Source organism: Hylobates moloch, unplaced genomic scaffold (genome assembly GCF_009828535.3).
Source record: "Hylobates moloch isolate HMO894 unplaced genomic scaffold, HMol_V3 SCAFFOLD_9, whole genome shotgun sequence".
Classification (NCBI taxonomy): domain Eukaryota; kingdom Metazoa; phylum Chordata; class Mammalia; order Primates; family Hylobatidae; genus Hylobates; species Hylobates moloch.
This window is the reverse complement of record NW_026652284.1, coordinates 61118295-61140142: the sequence shown is the minus strand read 5'-3', so window position 1 is coordinate 61140142 and position 21848 is coordinate 61118295. Positions and strand designations below refer to the sequence as shown.

Here is a 21848-nt window from a genome sequence, read left to right as displayed (position 1 = left end):
ATATACCTAATGTAAATGATGAGTTAACGGGTGCAGCACACCAACATGGCACATGTATACATATGTAACAAACCCGCACGTTGTGCACATGTACCCTAGAACTTAAAAGTATAATAAAAAAAATTAAAATAAATTAATAAAAAAATCTTAACTGCTGGGGATGAAGGATAAGAAACGAACTACAGAGTGTGGTTAGGACCAGTATTATTAGCCAAAAAGAAAGTTTGATTTTATACATTAGCTGTCTTCTATTAAACATGATAATCAGACTGAAATATTTAAGGGTTTACTTGAATTTTCTTAATTTTGGGAGATAAAACAATGATGTTTTGCATTTAAAAAAATTAGAGGTATTATGCTTTTCAAATCTTTGTTTTTGTATACCTATGAGGCATTTTTGTGTGTGTTTGTGATGTTTCTTATTTGCATTATTACAGATGCATTGATTATATATTATTTTGTGAAGTTATTTTATTTCTATGTTGCATTTTTTCGTTAAAATTACACAATCTTTCAGATGAACAGAGGACAGTATCCGTAATCTCTCCTCACCACCATCTGCAGTAGTCTTACAAAGGTGATGTTTTATGTGAGTAAGAATTTCTGTGTTTCATTTCACAGGTGGGGAGCATTAAGCGAGAAATGACCTTCACATTTCAGTCAGAGGACTTAAAACGTGACTCTAGTAAAAAAATGTCTCATCAACACGTGTTTTCCTTGGCCATGGAGGAAGATGTGAAAACAGCAGACACCAAAAAAGCCAGCCGGATCCTTGACCATGAAAAAGAAAACACTCGCTCCATCTGTCTCCTTGAGCAAAAAAGAAAAGTTGTTTCCTCCAATATTGATGTTCCTCCAGCAAGGTAAGGGAACATTAAATCTCACATGTGTCTGCCCCAGGAAGTTGGTGGAGAGCATGCATAATCTCTGCCAGTGTACAGATTCTCTTCAGTATATAGACATATGAAAGGTTTTCTGCCAAGAATTTTTTTCTGTTGCTTGTGTGAAACAGAGCAGGTGGCCTTACTCTTCAGAACTGACTTTGAGGCTGCTGTAGTTGGAACTATTGTAGCTCTAGAAAAGAATGTTTTATTCAGTTTTAATAAATGAATAATAAAGAGCAAAGGAATAAATGCAAAAAAATAGGATGAAACATCATATAGAGGACTGAGCATGCATTAAGTAGGACTGTAGCCACTTCAAAGCAAGTGTACACAGATCTTTGGTCAGAGGTTGGTAAACTATAGCTGCAGGCCAAATTCAGCCCCTGATCTGTTTTTCTGTGGCCTGTAACATAAGAATGGTTTTACTTTTTTTTTTCAAATGGAGATAGGGTCTGGTTCTGTCGCTCAAGCTGGAGTGCAGTGATGCAAAGGTAGCTCACTGCGGCCTTGAACTTCTGAGCTCAAGCAGTCCTCCTGCCTCAGGCTCTAGTGTAGCTGGGCTAGGACTACAGGCATATGCAGCCATGCCCAGATAATTATTTTTATTTTTTGTAGAGATGGTGTCTCACTGTGTTACCCAGGCAGGTCTCAAACTCCTGAGCTCAAGCGATTCTCCCACCTCAGCCTCCGAAAGTGCTGGGATTACAGGCGTGAGTTGCTGTGCCTGGCCTGCCTTGTTAATGGCCTAAAAGAAATCAAGAATAGGCGACACAGACCACAGGTGGTCTGCAAAGTCTAAAATATGGAAAAGAAAAAAAAAGAAAAAAGTTGATGATGCCTGGTTTATATCTTGATAATCTTTGTATGATAGATCTACTTTAAAACTCAACCAAGGGGGTTTATCTGAAATATCAAAAGGCCTTTGTCTTTCTAAAAACAAGTAAAAAAGGCCTTTGTCACATTATAATTTTATTTAAACCACATCCAATAGCACTGAACCAAAGGACAATATTCTGGCAGAATGACAGTGGCAGTGGTGGCGCATACATATTAGACCTTTTACTTTCTTGCATATCATTTGTCTCACCTAGAAAACAAGCTCCACGTCAGCAGGGATTTTAGATTACTCTGTTCATGCTTTATCCCTAGCCCTGGAACAGTGCTTAATTATGTTCTGGGGACTCATGAATATTTGTCAGATGAAAAAAAGAAAGAAAATGCTGTAGCATGAGAGATTGCTTATTTATAATATGTGTGCCACATTTTGTTGCCAAAAATCATTTATAATGAAACTTAGAGCTTATAGCAATTGTTTGAGAAGTCCTGCATTTGTCCAAGTGGTTTCTAACAGCTAACCAGGAAAATAGTACCTTTGGAAGAGGAATAAATGTGCCTTTCCTGCCTGTTCACTTTTTGTAATTAAAGTTTCATTTCTTTCTATATTAAATCAAAAGTATCTTCTCTAGAAAATTATTATTTTCTCCCATTGCCAGATTTGTCAGACTTTCTAAAATTATAGGCCTCTTAGTTTTCTTTAACCTTTAATTGAAAATTTTCACATATTCATTACTTCTGTTTAACTACTTGGAATTATTTGCTTTGCTAATGTTTTTCATATAAATACATGTTAAATTATTTAGGATTATTTCCTTCTACTGTGGCATGGTTGTGAAACATTTTATCATACCCTGACCCTCATAGGCATCTCAATTTGTATTTGTTGTTTGGTTGTCTCATAGGTAACTGACATGTTAACAATTTGAAATGTGAAGAACTGTGCTTTTTTTTTTTTCCTAAGTCTGTAGGGCAAAAGTTAGACTTCCAGTGTCAGTTTAGTACCAACTTGCAATTCTGTAGGGCTTATTCTACATAAAATTTCCATTAGACCATTGTATATGTTAAAAGACCTGGAATTAATGATTTTAAATTGCCATAGGTTTTTTTAAGTATACTTTTATTCTTTAATTCCACCTCACTTGGAGCACTTGCTGGGGAAAATAATGAAAAGAGGAAGAAGAAAGATGTTTTCTGCCTTTTCTGACTCTGGTATGTAGGATATTTTCCACCTTTTCAAGTTCACTGAATGTACTTAAAAGTACATGAGCCCATGCCAGTGTTATTGTGAGGTTCTTAAACAGTGTGGGAAAGTTAATTAGGTTTTAAATCCATTAATGCACAGCAAAAATCCCCCAATGACAAGGTATAATTTAGATGTATTAATCTATTATGAGAAATACTACTTAAGGCTTCTTTGTTTGGGGTGTCTACTAACGTACTTGTTTTCATTGCTATAGTAGGAATTTAATCTTCATAAATACAGTGTGCCAGCAGTTGGTGAGATAAGTTGCTTTTAAAAAAAAATGATGATGAAGGAATCAAGCATTGTGGATTATACTGATCAGACTCTCAAATTCTATTTCCATTTACTGTTACCAAGTTTAATAAATGTCAGACTTCCCACTGTCACCTAAGTATATCAATATTTTGTTTTAAAGAAACTTATTTACCTGATACAGTAGGAAGATGTAGGATTTTCCTTTTGTTTACTAAGAAGAAATATATCTGTTGACAGGTATGAATAATGAACTTTGAGTAAATCTATAGTATAGTGAAATTTATCAATACACGGAAATCTATACACAATTGGCCCTGTGTATCCATGGGTTCTGCACCTGTGGGTTCAACCAACCACCAAGTGAAAATATCTGGAAAAAAATTGTCTATACCAAACATGTACAGACATATTTTCTTGTCTTTATTTCCTAAACAATACAGTATAACAACTATTTACATAGTGTTTACATTGTATTAGGTATTATAAGTAATCCAGAGCTGCTTTAAAGTATACCAGAGGATGTGCTAGGTTATATTTAAATACTATGGCATTTTATATAAGAGACTCGAGCATCTGCTGATTTTGTATCTATAGGGAGTCCTGGAACCAACCCCCCATGGGTACTGAGGAATATCTGTATCCATATCTTATAAAATATATAATAAATGTTTAAAAATATATATATGATATTTTGGCCAAAAAGCAGGATAATCATTTTAGGCCCATAGAATGTGGAGTTCTTCAATCATTTAAAATCAGTTCCCTGTAACGTTTCTCACTTTATCTTTTGCTTATTCTCATTAAAGCTAAGATTTTTGTTGAACTTTACTTTCTCTGGTTTGTAAAATGAAACTCAAAGTTTATTTTCTGAGGTTTACATAATAAAAGCAATACATGTATTTCAATTGCTTATTTCATGTAACTAGAGAGATCTGGGAACCCCTTCCCACCTTACTGTCTACCTCACTGTAGTTTCAGATCTCCTGCCTCCATTCAACAGATATTTCTTGAGTACCTGCTACAAACCCAGTACTCAGTAAAAATAAGAGTGAGGTGCCAGCCTTCCTGGAGGTTACGGTGGAATGAGAGGGACAGACACGTACGTAGCTAATTTTAAATAACAGTTCCTGATTTGCTCCCTTCCCATTAGGACTGGGGGTACATTTGTAATTAAAGGAAAATCTTTTAGTTTTAAGAAAGTTATTAATTTGATATGTCTATTTAAAAGCCCAATTTTTTTTATTGATATCTTTTTCAAGATAGGGACGATTGAAATAGAAAAGGAAGAACTCAGTATCAATACAAACTCCCTGTTTGTTTACCCAGTATTTGAGAACCAATTTTAAAGGTGCTAGTTTCAGAAAAATATAAATTTAAGTAAGCTATTAATCCAGATGTGTTAGGCTGGGTCACTGGAGAAGCAAATGCCAAGACAGGATTAAACATGCAAACGTTTTAGTAAGAGAAACACCTGAGGGAGAAATGGGACAGGAGGGAGATGCATGTCAGTTTAGGGTGCTAGTCTGAGCGCAGTGATGGAGAGAGGGCAGGAAAGTTGGAGGGAAGTGTCCTAGGTAGCCGGGCAAGGCCCTCAGGAGTCATGCATTGGTAACCCTGCTGTACTCCATCATTTGCTGGGAGCAGCATGTGGGAGCTGTGGCCTTGGCACAAATGCAGCAGATGGTTTCAGCGGCCAGCAGCTGGGCCCTTCCTTGGTCAGTTAGCTCCCTGTTATTGGAGATCTGTAAGGTGCGTTCTCATGGCTGCCTTCCTCCCACCCCACAATATTGTACTTTATATATTAAAAGTGCCCTAGGCTGTGCGGGCTTGAGACAGGGGCCAGTCTCCTTGCCCTTTGAGTTATCAGTACAGACTACCTGAAATCTTCATTGTTTAAGAGGGCCCTAAGCTTCCTGTGAAAAAATGGTAACTGATTGTTTGGCCCTAGGATCCTAAAATTCTTTAATAAATTAATTGAGTCATGAGAGGAAAGAATACAAACTACCCCTTTTCCGAGTTTCCTGGGGTTTGTAGGAACAATCTTTACTGTAGGAGAGTCTGCTTACCCCTGGGATATTGCTTGATTGATTTCAAGGAAAAAACACTACTTTCTTTTTTGAGGGTGATTTGGAGTAAGTGCATTATAGAGTTGGGTACTCAAAGTATTCTTCAAATTATTCAACTTTCCTCAGGAGAGATAACTACACAGAAAGAGAGGGCAAGAGTATGTGAGAGCACATGAGCAAGCACTGTTTCTCTTTAATTAAAGATTTATCATTAACAGAAAGAAAATTTATTCCTAGCTTTTAGGATCATTGGAGAGCAGTAATTGGGTTGGGGATAACAAGTACTAAAAGTGTTGATGCTAATTGTTGCAATAGCAATCACTCAAGGGCTGATCCATCTCTGAGAGAGATGAAAATACTAGTTTCATTGATCCCTATGGAGAGTTGAGGAAAATAGGCTTCAAGAGTTTAAGGACAGGAAAAGAGAGCATGTTTGAAAGGTTCATCCATGTGATAGCATGTGTCAGTACTTCATTTGTTTGCCAAAATATTTTATTTCATAGACATACCACATTTTGTTTATCCATTCATCAGTTAATAGACATTCGAGTTTGGAAAAGAAGGCTGGCCAGATCATGTTGAGCTATACTGATTGTGTGAAGGATGTTTAAATTCCATTTTTATGTCACTGAGAAGGATTTCGTGGAGGAGAATATGATTTCATTCATCTCAATGGAAGATCACTTTAGCTGTTATAAGAGGAGGAAAAGAATCGACAAAGGAAGACCAATCAAGAAGCCACCACATTAGTATAGGAAAGAAATTATGGTAGTTTAGACAAGAGTGACAGTTGAGATGAAGAGAAGTGGACAGACCAGACCTTGAGGTAGAAGTGAGGCTTCCTGGTTGTAAGAACAGACGGTGACTCTGGCTGATTTAACAAAGAGTGAAATTTTTTGAAAGACCCTCAAGGTAGCTCATAGAGTTGCTGGGAAGGCTGGGGAACCAGGTCAGAAAATGGACAGGAGGGTGAACAGCTGGAAACATAGCTATGTTCATTCACTCTACAGAACCAGTGCTTGCATCTGGGCTTTTTGGCTTCTAAAGTAAGAGACATCTGTGCTAGGAAATTCTCCAGACACAGAAGCAAATTCAGCCATGAGGCTTCCAAGAAATTGACAAATGTCTATTATTATTAGATTTCTTAACTTCCATTTTGCAAATGAGAAAACAGATTCAGAAAGTTAAGTGACTCACCCAGAAACACATATTTCACCAATGACAGACCTAAGACTGGGATAGGTTTCTGATCTCAAGTGAATTTTTGTTCCTTATCATCACCATTTGTGTTTATTGGAGACCATTAACTTATTGTCATTTACAAATGTAATGCTTAAAATACATTGATAATTCAAGTGTTACTTGTTGTCCAGCCTCTAAAATAATTCAACAGTTAAGCAAGCATTATTAGATAACCTTGATCATTAGAGCCTGACATTTGTTATTGTTTTTGCCAGACATCGTGGTTTTGAAGGTACTGATGCTTAAATTCGTTGGATTTCACCCAAACAGCAATTACAATTTGATTATGCAAAGTAGTAACTGTCTTCTAATTATAACTCTAAAGCTAGAGAAATGTATTAGCAAACCAGTTATAACAAAGAAAAAAGGAAAATTTGGCCAAAAATATTCTTAGACCTAACAACAGTTTATTAGAATACTACAGACTGTTAGTCTGTGGTTGGAAGAAAACAAACCATATGGTACTATTTGTTTTTCAGGGTTTTAAAATACAGTGATGTCATATTTATCACTTGCTGGATAAAATGAAATCATCTTCTCCTTATAGCATGCCATTCTGGGAATTATGTAGTTTAAAAGAACTTCAGAAACACATTGACCTTTGAGTTCAAAGTTAGGAAATGATCTGAGCTACAAGCAAAATCCTATAAATACGATGGGAAACTGTGAACTAATTTGGCTCCCATTTTCAATGGTAGTGTCTACATTTTCTCCTTTCTTTTATGTACTTTAGACAATTTATCGAAAGTCGCCTATGTCAAATTTGTAATTAAGTGAGATAAGACAAAAATGGTATCTTTTATTTTTGAATCTCTGGAAGCCTAGCAGTTCCTGGAACAAATGTTTAATGTTTAAATGTGTTAAAAACTTTTCAGGTCACAAACTCTGTAACCAGTATGAGACTACTGAAAAAAAGAAAAAAAGGTCACTTTAACATTTTAAAATATTTCTTTTTAAAAAATACAGCATTGAAATTTTAGAACATTTCTTTTTAAAAAATAGATTTTGAGGGGAATATAAATGTACTCACTCATGTTAGAGAAATACTGGTACTGTATAATTGGTGGATTCCCCTTAAGAACTCAGGCAATCCCCATAAAGTAGCTATAAAGAACATCTTTTCCAAGAAACTTTTATCCATTTCCATCTCCTCCCATCATTTCAGTAATTCAAGGCAGCAAATAACTGTTGTCTCTGGTTTCTTGCTACAGTCTATTTGCTACACATTTGCCAAAATGATCTTTCTAAAACTCAAGTATAATCATGGAGATAGGGGAATGCAGACAGGGAAATGGTAGGAACCAGTATAATTGACATTATGACTTAATGCAACACATTGTGCCATCAGTACACAGTCAAGCCCCATCTTGCTGAGGATTTAGATTCTCACATCAACACACAAATCAAATACAGACAAAATTGTTCTTTACAATGTCCTCCATTACCTGTAAGAAGAGAACTCAGTTTGAAAGACTTGCGATCTGAAACCACTTGAAAAAGAAGCAATTCTGTCTCCCTTCTTACTCTGGGGCAAAATTTCATTGAATGGAATGGTGGAATGGTAGGTTTTTGTTTGTTGTTTTTAAAAATAGCCCTCTCTTCCTGCCAAGTGCCTGTAGATGAATTTCTGTAATCTAAATGCACATATGCTGCCACTTCACTCTCCTAATGTTCTATAATGGGAAGGAAGGTAGTAAGGTAAGACGAAAACTTTTTCCAGCAGTTCTCTTTCTTGTACTAACACTAGTAACATTGATGTTATCTCAATTTTCTTTTCTTTTCTTTTCTTTTGTTTTTGAGATGGAGTCTTGCTCTGTTGCCCAGGCTAGAGTGCAGTAGCGCGATCTCTGCCTACTGCAAGCTCTGCCTTCCAGGTTCACACCATTCTCCTTGCTTCAGCCTCCCGAGTAGCTGGGACTACAGGCGCCCACCACCACGCCCGGCTAATTTTTTTGTATTTTTAGTAGAGACGGGGTTTCACCGTGTTAGACAGGATGGTCTCAATCTCCTGACCTCATGATCCGCCCCCCTCGTCCTCCCAAAGTGCTGGGATTGCAGGCATGAGCCACCGTGCCTGGCCTCTCAATTTTCTTAATTATAGCTTAGGCAAGCTTGTTTTATGACACAAATTTGGCCCATGTAGTATGTGTGTGGGTGTGTGTGTTTTAAAGAGAATTTTATACTCTTCTTCTTTTGGTTGATGTTAAAAAGGACATTCAAAATTCATAATTGTGTACTGTAAGTTGTTTATTATAAGCACACATTAGTGCTAGATTATAATGTGTCACCTGTTTAGAATGGCATTGTGAATTTAGAATTCTGATCATAAATATGAATTTTTAAAATAATAATTTATGTCACTGCCATTAATGAAGGATATGCTCTCTGTATCAACAAAGCTTGGGCATTTGCAAGTATCACTTCCAAAGAGTCCTTGGATAATTAGTAAATGTCCTTCTGTGTAAATCATCGTTGGCAGCAAAACGGAGAAAAGTTAAAACTGAAACTTCAGGTGGACCGGTAGCACTGTCGTACGAGGTGGACCATTGGCTTTGTTGCACAGATTGGATATATGAGAATGTTCTGAAATGTTTAGGAGTACCATTATACCACTTTGGTGATGCCTGCGCCATAGTTTGCCTCTGCAGAATTGGTTTACATTTAGATGTGATGCAACATCTTTTTTTCCTCCCTATATCTGCTCAAAGTGTAAATAATTAAGAAATAGAAATAATGAGATTCTTAAAACTCTTCATCTCCCCTTGTCAGTATAGATTCTGTACTCTGCTTTTATTATAGAAAGGCAAATAATAACCAAGATATTGGTCATTTGTTTATCTAAAAAGGATAACATTCAAGCAGCACTGTCCAATAGAAATGTAATGTGAACTATATAATATAAAAATTTGTAATAGCTACATTAAAAATATGAAAAAGAGACAGTAATTGCCGTACATTGAGCTCCATAGAGACAGTGCCAGGGAAAATGAGAGCCAGATGGGCACTGGGTGACTCTTGCCTTGCTGAGGAAAAATAATTAAACAGAAGCAAAGGAGATCCTAAGAAGCCTAGAGGCAAAATCCTAAGACTCCAAGAGGCAAAAAGTCATTGTATGCATTCTTTGCGCAAACTTGTTGGGAGGAGAACAGGAAGCAGCGCCCAGATGCTCCCATCAACTTCTCAGAGTTTTCTAAGAATTTCTCAGAGACATGCACCCAGGAGACCTCTTTCGACCTTTCTTCTGTTCTGTTCTGAGTTTCACCCTAAAATCGAAGGAGAACATGCTGGCCTATCCATTGATGATGTTGCGAAGAAACTGGGAGAGATGTGGTATGACACTGCTGCAGATGACAAGCAGCCTTAAGAAAAGAAGGCCTCAAAGCTGCAGGAAAAATACCTAAAGAATATCGCTGCATTTCAAGGTAAAAGGAAAGCCTGATGCTTTCAAAAAAGGGAGTCATCAAGGCCAAAAAAAGGCAAGAAAATAAAGAGGAGGAAGATAAAGAGGAGGGGGAGGAGGAAGATGAAGAAGACGATTATGATGGATAAATTGGTTCTATTGCAGTTTTTTTCTTGTCTATAAAGCAGCTGTCCCCAGCCTTTTTGGCACCAGGGACCAGTTTCATGGCAGACAGTTTTTCCATGGTGGGGGGGGGCTATGGTTTCGAGATGATTCAAGTGCATTACATTTATCATTTGATTATCATAAGGAGCGTACAAACTAGATCCCTCACATGCGCAGTTCACAATAGGGTTCACATGCCTATGAGAATCTAATGCCACCACTGATCTGACAGGAGGCAGAACTCAGGTGGTAATGCTTACTTGCCCACTGCAACTCACCTTTGGCTTTGCAGCCCGGTTCCTAACAGGCCATACACTCTTGGGTGGGGGGTGACTGAGGACCCCTGCTATAAAGCATTAACCCCCTTGTACACAACTCACTCCTTTTAAAGAAAAATTTGAAATGTAAGGCTGTGTAAGATTTGTTTTTAAACTGTACAGTGCGTTTTTTTGTATAGTTAACACACTACCACATATGTCTTTAGATAGCCCTGTCCTAGTGGTATTTTCGATAGCCACTAACTGTGTCTGGTACAGTATGGGGGTTATAAATTGGCATGGAAATTTAAAGCAGGTTCTTTTTGGTGCACAGCACAAATGAGTTATATATGGGGATGGTAGTTATTTCATCTTCAGTTATCTCTGATGCAGGTTATATGAAATAATTGTTCTGTCAACTGAATACCATTCTAGTCGCAAAAAAAAAAAGGTATAGCTCTTTTGTTGACATTCTGAATGCTTCTAAGTAAATACAATTTTTATTAAAAAATAGGAAAAAGAAACAGGCAAAAATAATTTTAATAACTCATATTATTTAACCCAATATATCTTAAATATCATTATTTGAACATATATCAATATAAAAAGTCATTAATGAGACACTTTCCATTCTTTTTTTTTTGCATGCTAAATCTTAAAAATCTGCTGTATATTTTATAGCACATCTCAGTTTGGACAAGGTACATTTCAAGTGATCTGTAGCCACACGTGGCTAGTGATGACTGTATTGAACAGTGCAGCTTTAGAATAAAGCATAAGTTAATTTTGCATTTCAGTCCAACATCTCATTTATCCCAAAGGCAGTGGTTGGTCTCTTGCTATCTCTCTTTTCCTACTCTAACACACAGGAAGAAAATGCCTTACTCACACTGCTAGGGGTGGAACATAGCTTTCTATGGCAGTGTTTGTTGAGGGTTGGGGTGGCAGGGAGGAGCATCCACGGTAAGGAGGGAAGCGTTTCATCAACTGTGGGCCAGGCAGTATTTAGCTGGAGTAGTTGGAACTAAATAGATTTAGTTAGAAATCTGCGGCACGATTCCTGTATGTCCCCCTAAAGGGAAATGACTCCCAGTTGTACATAACTGATGTTTAGTACAATTATAATTATTGTGAAGATGTTTAAATTCCATCTAAATCAAAGGAAGGTTAAATGGATATTATCACAGTTCTGGTTCTTTAAAAACATAAAAGCAGGCTTCATTTCCAGAGTTTGAGAGAGCCTCTTTAGTTGTTACCAGATACTCTGACATTCCCCATGGTAGCTACTATTAGAGCAGTTCAAACATACCAAGTAAACATACTGTAGGCTTGGACCACAGTTATCACACTGAATGCATTTGCTCATACTTTTTTTATATTGTAAAAAAATAGCTCATTAATACATACTGCTTGTAAACTAGGAAATGCAACAAATGTGTCAAATATATATTTTAAAGACTTCTAAGTACAAAGGATTTATTTTGTTACTGGCTTAAACTGTCATTGATTCTTCTTTTAAATATTAACCTTTTTTCTCTCTCCTATAAATAGAGTTCTGGGTGGAGAAATGATAAGGGATAAAGCTGGAGAGTTAGGCTTAACTTGGAATACTTTTAGAATTTGATTTTTATCTGTTAGGTGATGGAGAGTGTTCAGGTGATACCATAAGATTGGCATTTCAAAAATGTCACCTGGTACCCTGTGGGCATGAGGAGCTAGGGAGTGTATACAAGTGTTGACACTGAAAGCAGAAAGAATAATTAAGAGGCAGATGTAGAAATCTGAAAGAAGTAATTGTGAAACCTTTGGCCAGTACAAAAGCAACAGAGAAGAGGGCTGTGTTCAAGAGGCCATGGTGAGGATAAAGCTGATAGGGAGCATAGTAAGGATGAAGAGGGTACTCAGGATGGTGTCACAAATGCTGGCTTGGGCAGCTGGATGGAAAAAATGGTTGATGATGCCAATAAAAAAATAATAATTCAGGAGTAATACAAAAGAAAGTAGACATGAGTAGAGGGAAATCAGAAGTTTGTTCTAAGACATCTTGAATTTAAGATTCCTTTAACAAAGACTTGCATACTTTGAGCAAAAATCAAATAAACAATAAATATATTTGTAAAGAATGGTATGTAGACCAACATAGTCAAACCATAGTCATGTCGTAAATAAATGTACTAGAAGTGCTTGCTATTTTACCGTATTTTGTTTTAATATATATAACTACTTCTCTACATCTTGATTTTCATACACTGGCATTTCTCAAGGCGAGCTTTGCTTGTACAGCTTAATTCCTAAATGATGAAAAGCTTTTGTTGCTCTCTCCTGCTAAAGGTTTGTTTTGGCTGGATTTGGCACTCATTTCTTCAAGGAAGCTCACAAACTCTGCTTTCTTAACCCCCAAAATAGTATTCATCTCATAATAGATTTGCCTAACGTTGCTGCCCTTTTCTAAGAGTGACATCTTACAAGGTCATCTGCTATTTTTGCATCCAATTTGCTATCACATATTTTTTTAAAGTGATGTGTGGCTTTTGTCTGCAGGATGTGAGGGTTTTGTTTTTTGTTTTGTTTTGTTTTGTTTTGTTTTTGAAATGAAGTCTCACTCACTTTTGTCGCCCAGGCTGGAGTGCAGTGGCATGATCTCAGCTTACTTCAACCTCCACTTCCCAGGTTCAAGCGATTCTCCTGCCTCAGCCTCCTGAGTAGCTGGGACTGCAGGTGTATGCCACCACGCTTGGCTAACTTTTGTGTTTGTAGTAGGACAGGGTTTCACCATGTTGGCCAAGCTGATCTAGAACTCCTGACCTCAAGTGATCTGCCCACCTTGGCCTCCCAAAGTGCTGGGATTACAGATGTCAGGCACTGCACCCAGCTGGATGTGAGGTTTTATCAAATCTTTGTAGAAACTGTATTTTTGTTCTTTGGGATTGATTTTTCCAGGATAACCCTAATCTTTAATGACACGTGGATGTGATCAGACTTTACCAAATTCATCAAAGGCTACTGAATAAAACAGAAAACTATCTTGAACACTGGTGATTGTGAACTGTTTTTGGAGGAACTGTTCTTTCTAACCACAGTTGATAAATATATTAACTATGTGGTTTTCAAAATATCATCTCAATTATTTGCACATGCAGTGTAATTTTGCAAATACTAAGCAGGTAGCTAGTGTTAATGATTGTATCAAACGATCACGTTGAAAGTGCCAGACAGCTGCACCACATTTGTAAGGAGGGACCATGAGCAGCATAGCATTGTAGCCTCTGTTGTGCTTCTTAACCATAATAGAATGCATCACCTCCCATTAAAGCTATATTTAAGAATTGTGTTCTCCTTCATGTTTATTTTTCAGGACTAACAAGTTTCTCTTTTGACTCATTCCTAACAAACAGTGTAGTCATATTTTCCACATATCCGCAAATAAAGTTACAACTTGAAAATTAACATTTAGAGTTGATGTTGCTACAAACCTAAAAAGAGATGCCCTTTGTGATTCACCACCAATGTGTTAAGCCTCAAATCCATCTTCACATTCAATTAATAACTGTCCCTTTCTTTGTAGGCAATTTAAACAACGTATAGTAAGATCTACAACTGAAAAAAACAATCTTTCTACCTTCAGTTGCAGATAATTTGGGGAGGAATATAATTTCAAAGAACAAGAGAGTTCTTGGAAAGTGTGTTTCCACATCGGAGGTAAAATAGTTTAGTAAATCAAACTGGTAGTTAGGAGGGAGGAATTGTGGAGTTCTGCTGCTCCTTGATCTTAAGGAAGTCTTTGGACTTACCCCATGTGTGCACAGGCCAGGAACCTCCTGTACCTCTGCCACACAGGAACTAGCCTTGTAGCCAAAGAGTTTCTTTTCTCCCCACACTGTTTGTCCAAAGCTGGTGGAATAACCCGTTTCTCTTTTAGATTAGATAAGATCAGGCTAAATAGAGAAAACCAAGAATGTTTGGGATTTCACTGCCTCCTTCAAAACTAGAAAGATGCTTAACAGTCTGCTAAGGTTAAAACGAGGTAAAAGCCCATTTTGTGGTTTTAAAAATATTTAACCTATGTTTAACAAGTGTTCATTTATGATATTACTTATTGTTAATAATTTTATAACTGCGGTAACAAATTATAAAAAGACAGGTCATTTCCTCTCAGTGGATCAGACAATAGTGTACTACATATACATATACAAATATGAATATAAATATACATATACATTTACATTTTTATACTTTTTAATGCAAACAAAAGAAAGATTAAGCAGAGCTGACACATTCATAAGCTAAATGAGCGCATATATTGAACACTTTTTTTTTCTGTAAATATTGGTTCACTGTTAACTTTTTTTGGGGGGGCCAATTAGAAATGTTTATTGGATACCCACTTAGAAGTAATAGTTGTGGTATGCTGTCCCAAGGCCTATGTTCTAGAGAATTCAGTAAGCCTTTTTTCCTCATTATTTAAAAAACACACCTTTTCACTGGGTAAGAATCTGATGAAATGGCTTCTTAGTTAGCCATTAGCATTGGCTGAGGGCTTCCTGCCTCATTCATCACACAATGGCAGACTCTACTCAGCAGTGACAAGCAGCAGCCCCTGGACCCGCCTGCATGTGGCACCCAGAGGCAGGATTATCTCCTACCCTCTGGGCAAGCAAGAGACCAGTAAGGAACAGGCTTCCATAGCTTGTCATTGATGTGCATGATATTTCAGGGTTCGGAATTGTCTATATTGAGTCACTCCTTCTATCGCCATCATTGTAAATAAAGGAAGACATTATTATAATGGAATTATGGTGCTGTATTCCCTATGGAATCATACCCAGCTGAGCTGACTGAGTCTAATGTTGGCTTTCTTTGATCTCAAAAATGAAACCACACTAGTTTGCAAGGTTGCTCCTGCATATGTAGCAAAACCGTAGAGTTTCTGCTTTGGTCATTCCAGCAGTGTGTGGGAAAACCATGCAAAAATGAAAAGTCATTTCTTTGTGTATACATGGTATCAGCTGGAGGACAATATGGCCCTATATTGCAGTTGTCACAGTCAGAAGTGACCCAGTGGCTGAGGCCTTTGCCGTGAAGGATGCTTCTCTGTTTGGTGTCAGCCTTTTTCTTAACCAGTCCTAGTCAGAATCAGGCAGAATTCCCTGCATTTGCAAGGCTGTGTCTGTGGCATGGCACAGCTCCCACTCTTGGTTGTGGTATTTTGTATCCACGTTATTGAAGCTCCATTTGGTCCTATTTAGCTTCAGAAGAGTGAGCCTTCATGGAAAAAAGGAACCTTCTTCCAAGAAGAGAAATTAAAAACTGAGTTATTCTGAGCCTGTAGCAGAAACTCTGATGTTCAAATATGTTTGTTGCTTCTTCATTTCCCAGACTCTGAGTAATATAATTACATTAATTCCGATTGTCCACATAAAGAAAAAAACACAAAACTTTTCATCTTCTGTCTACCTAGGCTAGAAATGAAATGAGATATTTAGTCCAGATAATAGCTGTAAAACATACCAGGCATCCCATTGTATATGTTGTGAGCAGTGTTGACTGTGATGGTCATTAACGTGATGCCAAGGTCAGGTTTTAGATCTCACGGAGCAGAAAGAATTTTGAGCATCTTGAACATCATCTGCTCCATCCCCCTTATTTGAAAGATGGGAAAATTGGTTTTTTAAAAAAGTTAAGACTTTGGGTTTGAATAATGGACTTAATACATTTTCAAAGCTGATTTTTCAAACTTTACCACATTTTCATTTGTGAGGCAGCGCTTAAAATTCATCATGCACGACTTTCTGTGCTGATGTGCTAATAGTCTTCCTTCTTGTTTGAGAAGAAGAGATGCTACTTTCTGCTCCATCCTATGAAACACACCACCTGCTTCACCAAGCTGGAATGTGGTATTTTTCCACTGAGGAGTACGCTTGTTTTTCCAGGCAGAACACAGCAGTGCTGTTTGAAGACACTGATGATGGCAAAGGATCAAAGGTGGGAGGCGATGGCAGGTGGCAGCTTAGGGAGAGATCAATGCAACCAATGTGGTGCATTGCTGTCTGCAGACGTACAGGAGCCAAGTGAGAATCCTAGGGTGAGGGAGGACAATTAAAAATCAAAGTCAGGCATATTTTCATGTAAATCTGACCATGCTAGGAAATAACAGGGCACTTTTACTATAATCAGAATTATGATCAATCTTGGAAAATGTGATGCTTAATTTGATAGGTAGAACACCAAACCATTTATCTTTGTTTCTTATTCCTGTGCCTTTTGGACACTAAAAGCAAATGAACAAATTTGTTAAAATTCATGAGAAAGAAAAGAAGTAAAAATCCTACAGTGAAAAAACGGTATCTAGTTTTGTATGTTCATTCCTTGACTTTCAGGGACTTTCCACATTTCTCTTAGGTAAGTGAAATTACTCCCAAGTAATGTTGTCTATTATCTAAGAAAAGATATTAGCTCAAGGCTGGGTCCCCCATAATTCCAGAATTGATAAGGTAGTTGATGGCTATAGTGACTTGTCACCAAAGACCCTGGAATTGAGTAGGTATGGATTCCAGGTTGTGTGCTTGGGAATATGATTCAGTATCTTACCAAAAAACCAGGAATTTTCTTGCTCCAGTTTGTTCTCCATGTTCCCCAGAGCTACAGCATCACAAGCTAGAAGTGCTAGGGAGAAGCAGGGGATGACTACTTAAAAGGCAATAGTAATTCTGTTAAGTGACGAGATGGGTCCCCAAGCTTGAAACTTGCACAGCAGTCAACTAATTGGCCTGTTGATGAAAGGTAAGGTTTTATGTACCTAGTCTTTGCCTACTTCAGGGGTAAGATATTTAATTTTTACAGGTTGATAATGACATTTATAATTACATTTGAGTAGCATTCTAAAAGGAAGAGTAATAAACCCTAGTAGTCACTACCATATTGACTGCAATGATGATTAGAAATAAGGAATTAATAGAAAAATCAAGTAGTATACTGCAGGTCCCTCACCTCACCAGTCTATGATGAAATTTTCAGCCAGATGAACAGCTTTGCATTTTTGGTGTTAAAATGGCTTTTTTTTTCTTCAACTTCTATTTTAAGTTCAAGGGTACATGTGCAGGATGTACAAGTTTGTTACAGAGGTAAATATGTGCCATGGTGGTTTGCTGCACAGATCATACCATCACCTAGATATTAAGCCCAGTATCCATTAACTGTTCTTCCTGATGCTCTTCCTCCTCCCACCTCCCAGTCCGACAGGCCCCAATGTGTGTTTTTTCTCACCATGTGTCCATGTATTCTCATCCTTCAGCTCCCACTTATAAGTGAGAACATGACGTGGTGTTTGGTTTTCTGTTCTTGCATTAGTTTGCTGAGGATAATGGCTTCCACCTCCATCCATGTCCCTGCAAAGGACATAATCTCATTCATTTTCATGGCTGCATAGTATTCCATGGTATATATGTATCACATTTTCTTTATTCAGTCTACAGTTGATGGGCATTTGGATTGATTTCACATCTTTGCTATTGTGAATAGTGCTGCAGTGAACATATGCATGCATGTGTCTTTATAATAGAATAACTTACATTCCCTTGAGTATATACCCAGTAATGGGATTGCTGGGTTAAATGGTATTTCTGCTTCTAGGTCTGTGAGGAATTGCCATACTGTCTTCCACAACGGTTTGACTAATTTACACTCCCAATAGTGTAAAAGCATTCCTTTTTCTCTGCAACCTTACCAGCATCTATTGTTCTTTAATTTTTAATAGCCATTCTGAATGGTGTGAGATGGTATCTCATTATGGATTTGATTTGCATTTCTCTAATGATCAGTGATGTTGAGGTTTTTTTTCATATGTTTGTTGGCCACATGGATGTCTTCTTTTGAGAGGTGTCTTTTCATGTCTTTCCCCACTTTTTAATGGATTTTTTTCTTCTAAATTTACTTGAGTTCCTTGTAAACTGGATATTAGACCTTTGTCAGATGGATAGATGTCAAAAGATTTTTTCCTGTAGGTTGTGTGTTCATTCTGATGATAGTTTCTTTTGCCGTACAGAAGCTCTTTAGTTTGATTAGATCCCATTTGTCAATTTTTGCTTGTGTTCTAATTGCTTTTGGTGTTTTCGCCATGAAGTCTTTGCCTGTGCCTATGTCCTGAATGTTATTGCCTAGATTTTCTTCTAGCGATTTTGTAATTTTGGCTTTACATTTAATTCTTTAATCCATCTTGAGTTAATTTTTGTGTATGGTGTAAGAAAGGGGTCCAGTTTTAATATTCTGCATATGGCTAGCCAGTTCTCCCAGCACCATTTATTAAATAGGAGATTCTTTCCCCATTGCTTGTTTTTGTCAGGTATGTCAAAGGTCGGATGGTTGTAGGTGTGCAGTCTTATTTCTGAGTTCTCTATTCTGTTCCACTGGCCTATGTATCTGTGCTTGTACCAGTACCATGCTGTTTTGATTGCTGTAGCCTTGAGGTATAGTTTGAAGATGGGTAGTGTAGTGCCTCCAGCTTTGTTCATTTTACTTAGGACTGTCTTGGCTATTTGGGCTTTTTTCAGTCCATATGAAATTTAAAATAGTTTTTTCTAATTCTGTGAAGAATGTTAATGGTAGTTTAAAGGGAACAGGATTGAATCTAGAAATTACTCTGGGCAGTATGACCATTTTAATGATATGGATTCTTCCTATCCATGAGCATGGAATGTTTTTCCATTTGTTTAGTGTCCTCTGATTTCTTTGAGCAGTAATTTGTATTTCTCCTTGAAGAGTTCTCACTTCCCTTGTAAGCTGTATTCCTAGGTATTTTTTTTTTTTTTGTAGCAATTGTGAATGAGAGTTCATTCATGATTTGGCTCTCTGCTTACCTGTTGTTACTATATAGGAATGCTAGTGATTTTTGCACATTGATTTTTTTTTCATCTTGAGACTTTGCTGAAGTTGCTTATTGGCTTGAGAAGCTTTTGGGCTGAGACGATGGGAGTTTCTAGATATAGGATCTTGTCATCTGTAAACAAAGATAATTTGACTTCCTCTCTTCCTATTTGAATACCGTTATTTCATTCTTTTACCTGATTGCCCTGGTCATAACTTCCAATACTGTGTTGAACAAGAGTAGTGAGAGAGGCCATACTTGTGTTGGTTTTCAAGGGGATGCTTCCAGCTTTTGTCCATTCAGTATGATATTGGCTGTGGGTTTGTCATATATGGCTCATATTATTTTGAAGTATGTTCCTTCAGTATCTAGTTTATTGAGAGTTTTTAACATGAAGTGATCTTGAATTTTATCAAAGGCCTTTTCTGCACCTGTTGAGATAATTTTGTGGCTTTTGTCTTTAGTTTTGTTTATGTGGTGAATCACATTTATTGGTTTGTGTATGTCGAACCGACCTTGCATCCTGCAGATGAAGCCAACTTGATTGTGGTGGATAAGCTTTCTGATATGCTGCCGGATTCCATTTGCCAGTATTTTATTGAGGATCTTTGCATGGATGGTCATCAAGAATATTGGCTTGAAGTTTTGTTTTTGTTTTTGTTGTATCTCTGCCAGGTTTTGATATCAGGATGATGCTGGCCTCATAGAATGAGTTAGGGAGGAGTCCTTCCTTTTCAGTTTTTTGGAATAGTTTCAGTAGAAATATACCAGCTTTTCTTTGTATCTCTGGTAGAATTCATCTGTGAAACCGTCTGGGCCTGGGTTTTTTTTTTTTTTTTTTGGTTGGTAGGCGTTTATTACTGCCTCAATTTCAGAATTGTTATTGGTCTATTCAGAGATTCTGTTTCTTCCTGGTTCCATCTCGGGAGGGTATATATGTCCAGGAATTTATCCATTTCTTTTAGATTTTCTAGTTTATGTGGATAGAGGTGTTTATGGTCTTCTCTGATGGTTGTTTATGTTTCTATGGGGTCAATGTTGATATCCCCGTTATCATTTCTGATTGTGTTTATTTGATTTGTCTCTGTTTTCTTCTTTATTAGTCTGGCCTAGCCATCTATCCATTTTATTAATTTTTTCAAAAAACGAGCTCCTGGATTCATTAATTTTTTGAAGAGTTTTTAATGTCTCTATCTCCTTCAGTTTATCTCTGATCTTGGTTATTTCTTGTCTTCTGCTAGCGTTGGGGTTTGTTCACTCTTGGTTCTCTAGTTCTTTTAGTTGTGACTTCGTTCTTTTAGGTTATTAATTTGAGACCTTTCTAGCTTTTTGATGTGGGCGTTTAGTGCTATAAATTTCCCTCTTAACACTGCTTTAGCTACGTCCCAGAGATTCTGGTGTGTTGTCTCTTTGTTCTCATTAGTTTCAAAGAACTTCTTGATTTCTGCCTTAATTTCATTATTTAACTAACATTTATTCACGAGCAGGTTGTTCAATTTCCATGTAGTTGTGTGATTTTGAGTGAGGTTCTTAATCTTGAGTTCTAATTTGATTGTGCTGTGATCTGAGAGACTGGTATGATATCAGTTCTTTTGTATTTGCTGTAGAGTGTTTTTACTTCTGATTATGTGATCAGTTTTAGAGTAAGTGTCATGTGGTCATGAGAAGAATGTATATTCTGTTGTTTTGTAGTGGAGAGTTTTGTATATATCTATCAGGAACACTTGATCCAGAGCTGAGTTCAAGTCCTGAATATCTTTGTTAATTTCTGTCTTGATGATCTGTCTAATATTGTCAGTGGGGTGTTAAAGTCTCTCACTATTATTTTGTGGAGTCTAAGTCTTTGTAGGTCTCTAAGAACTTGCTTTATGAATCTGGGTTCTCCTGTATTGGATTAATATATATTTAGGATAGTTATCTCTTCGTGTTGAATCAAATGCTTTACCATTACCATTATGGAATGCCCTTCTTTGTCTTTTTTGAGCTTTGTTGGTTTAAAGTCTGTTTTGTCAGGAAATAGGATTGCAACACCTGCTTTTTTCTGTGTTCCATTTGCTTGGCACATTTTCCTCCATCCCTTTATTTTGAGCCTATGCGTGTCTTTGGCCTTGAGATGGGTCTCTTGAATACAGCATACTGATGGGTCTTGGCTCCTTATCTAGCTTGCCATTCTGTGTCTTTTAATTGGGGTATTTAGCCCATTTAAGTTTAAGGTTAGTATTGTTATGTATGAATTTGATCCTATCATCATGATGCTAGCTGGTTGTTTTGCAGACCTGTTTATGTGGTTGCTTCATAGTGCCACTGATCTGTGTACTTCAGTGTGTTTTTGTAGTAGCTGGTAACAGTTTTTCCTCTCCATATTTAGTGCTTCCCTCAGAAGCTCTTGCAAGGCAGGCCTGGTGGTGATGAATTCCCTCAGCATTTGCTTGTCTGAAAAGGATATTATTTCTCCTGTGCTTATGAAGTTTAATTTGGCCGGATATGACATGCTGGGTTGAAAATTTTTTCTTTAAGAATTTTGGATATTGGCCCTCCAGTTCTTCTGGCTTGTAGGATTTCCGCTGAGAGGTCCACTGTTAGTCTGATGGGCTTCCCTTTTGTAGGTGGCCTGGCCTGACTGTCCTTAACATTTTTTC

The 21848-nt window shown here is 37.3% G+C and overlaps 1 protein-coding gene across 2 annotated transcripts in view; it reads left to right on the top strand.

Moving 5' to 3' along the window:
* ZNF704 (zinc finger protein 704) overlaps nucleotides 1-21848 on the top strand; it is a 236700-nt gene that overhangs the window by 51965 nt on the left and 162887 nt on the right. For both annotated transcript variants that reach the window (XM_032759913.2, XM_058443764.1), the window contains exon 2: nucleotides 622-863. In XM_032759913.2, coding sequence (XP_032615804.1) covers nucleotides 622-863 — 242 coding nt within the window. The remainder of the gene's footprint in view (nucleotides 1-621; nucleotides 864-21848) is intronic.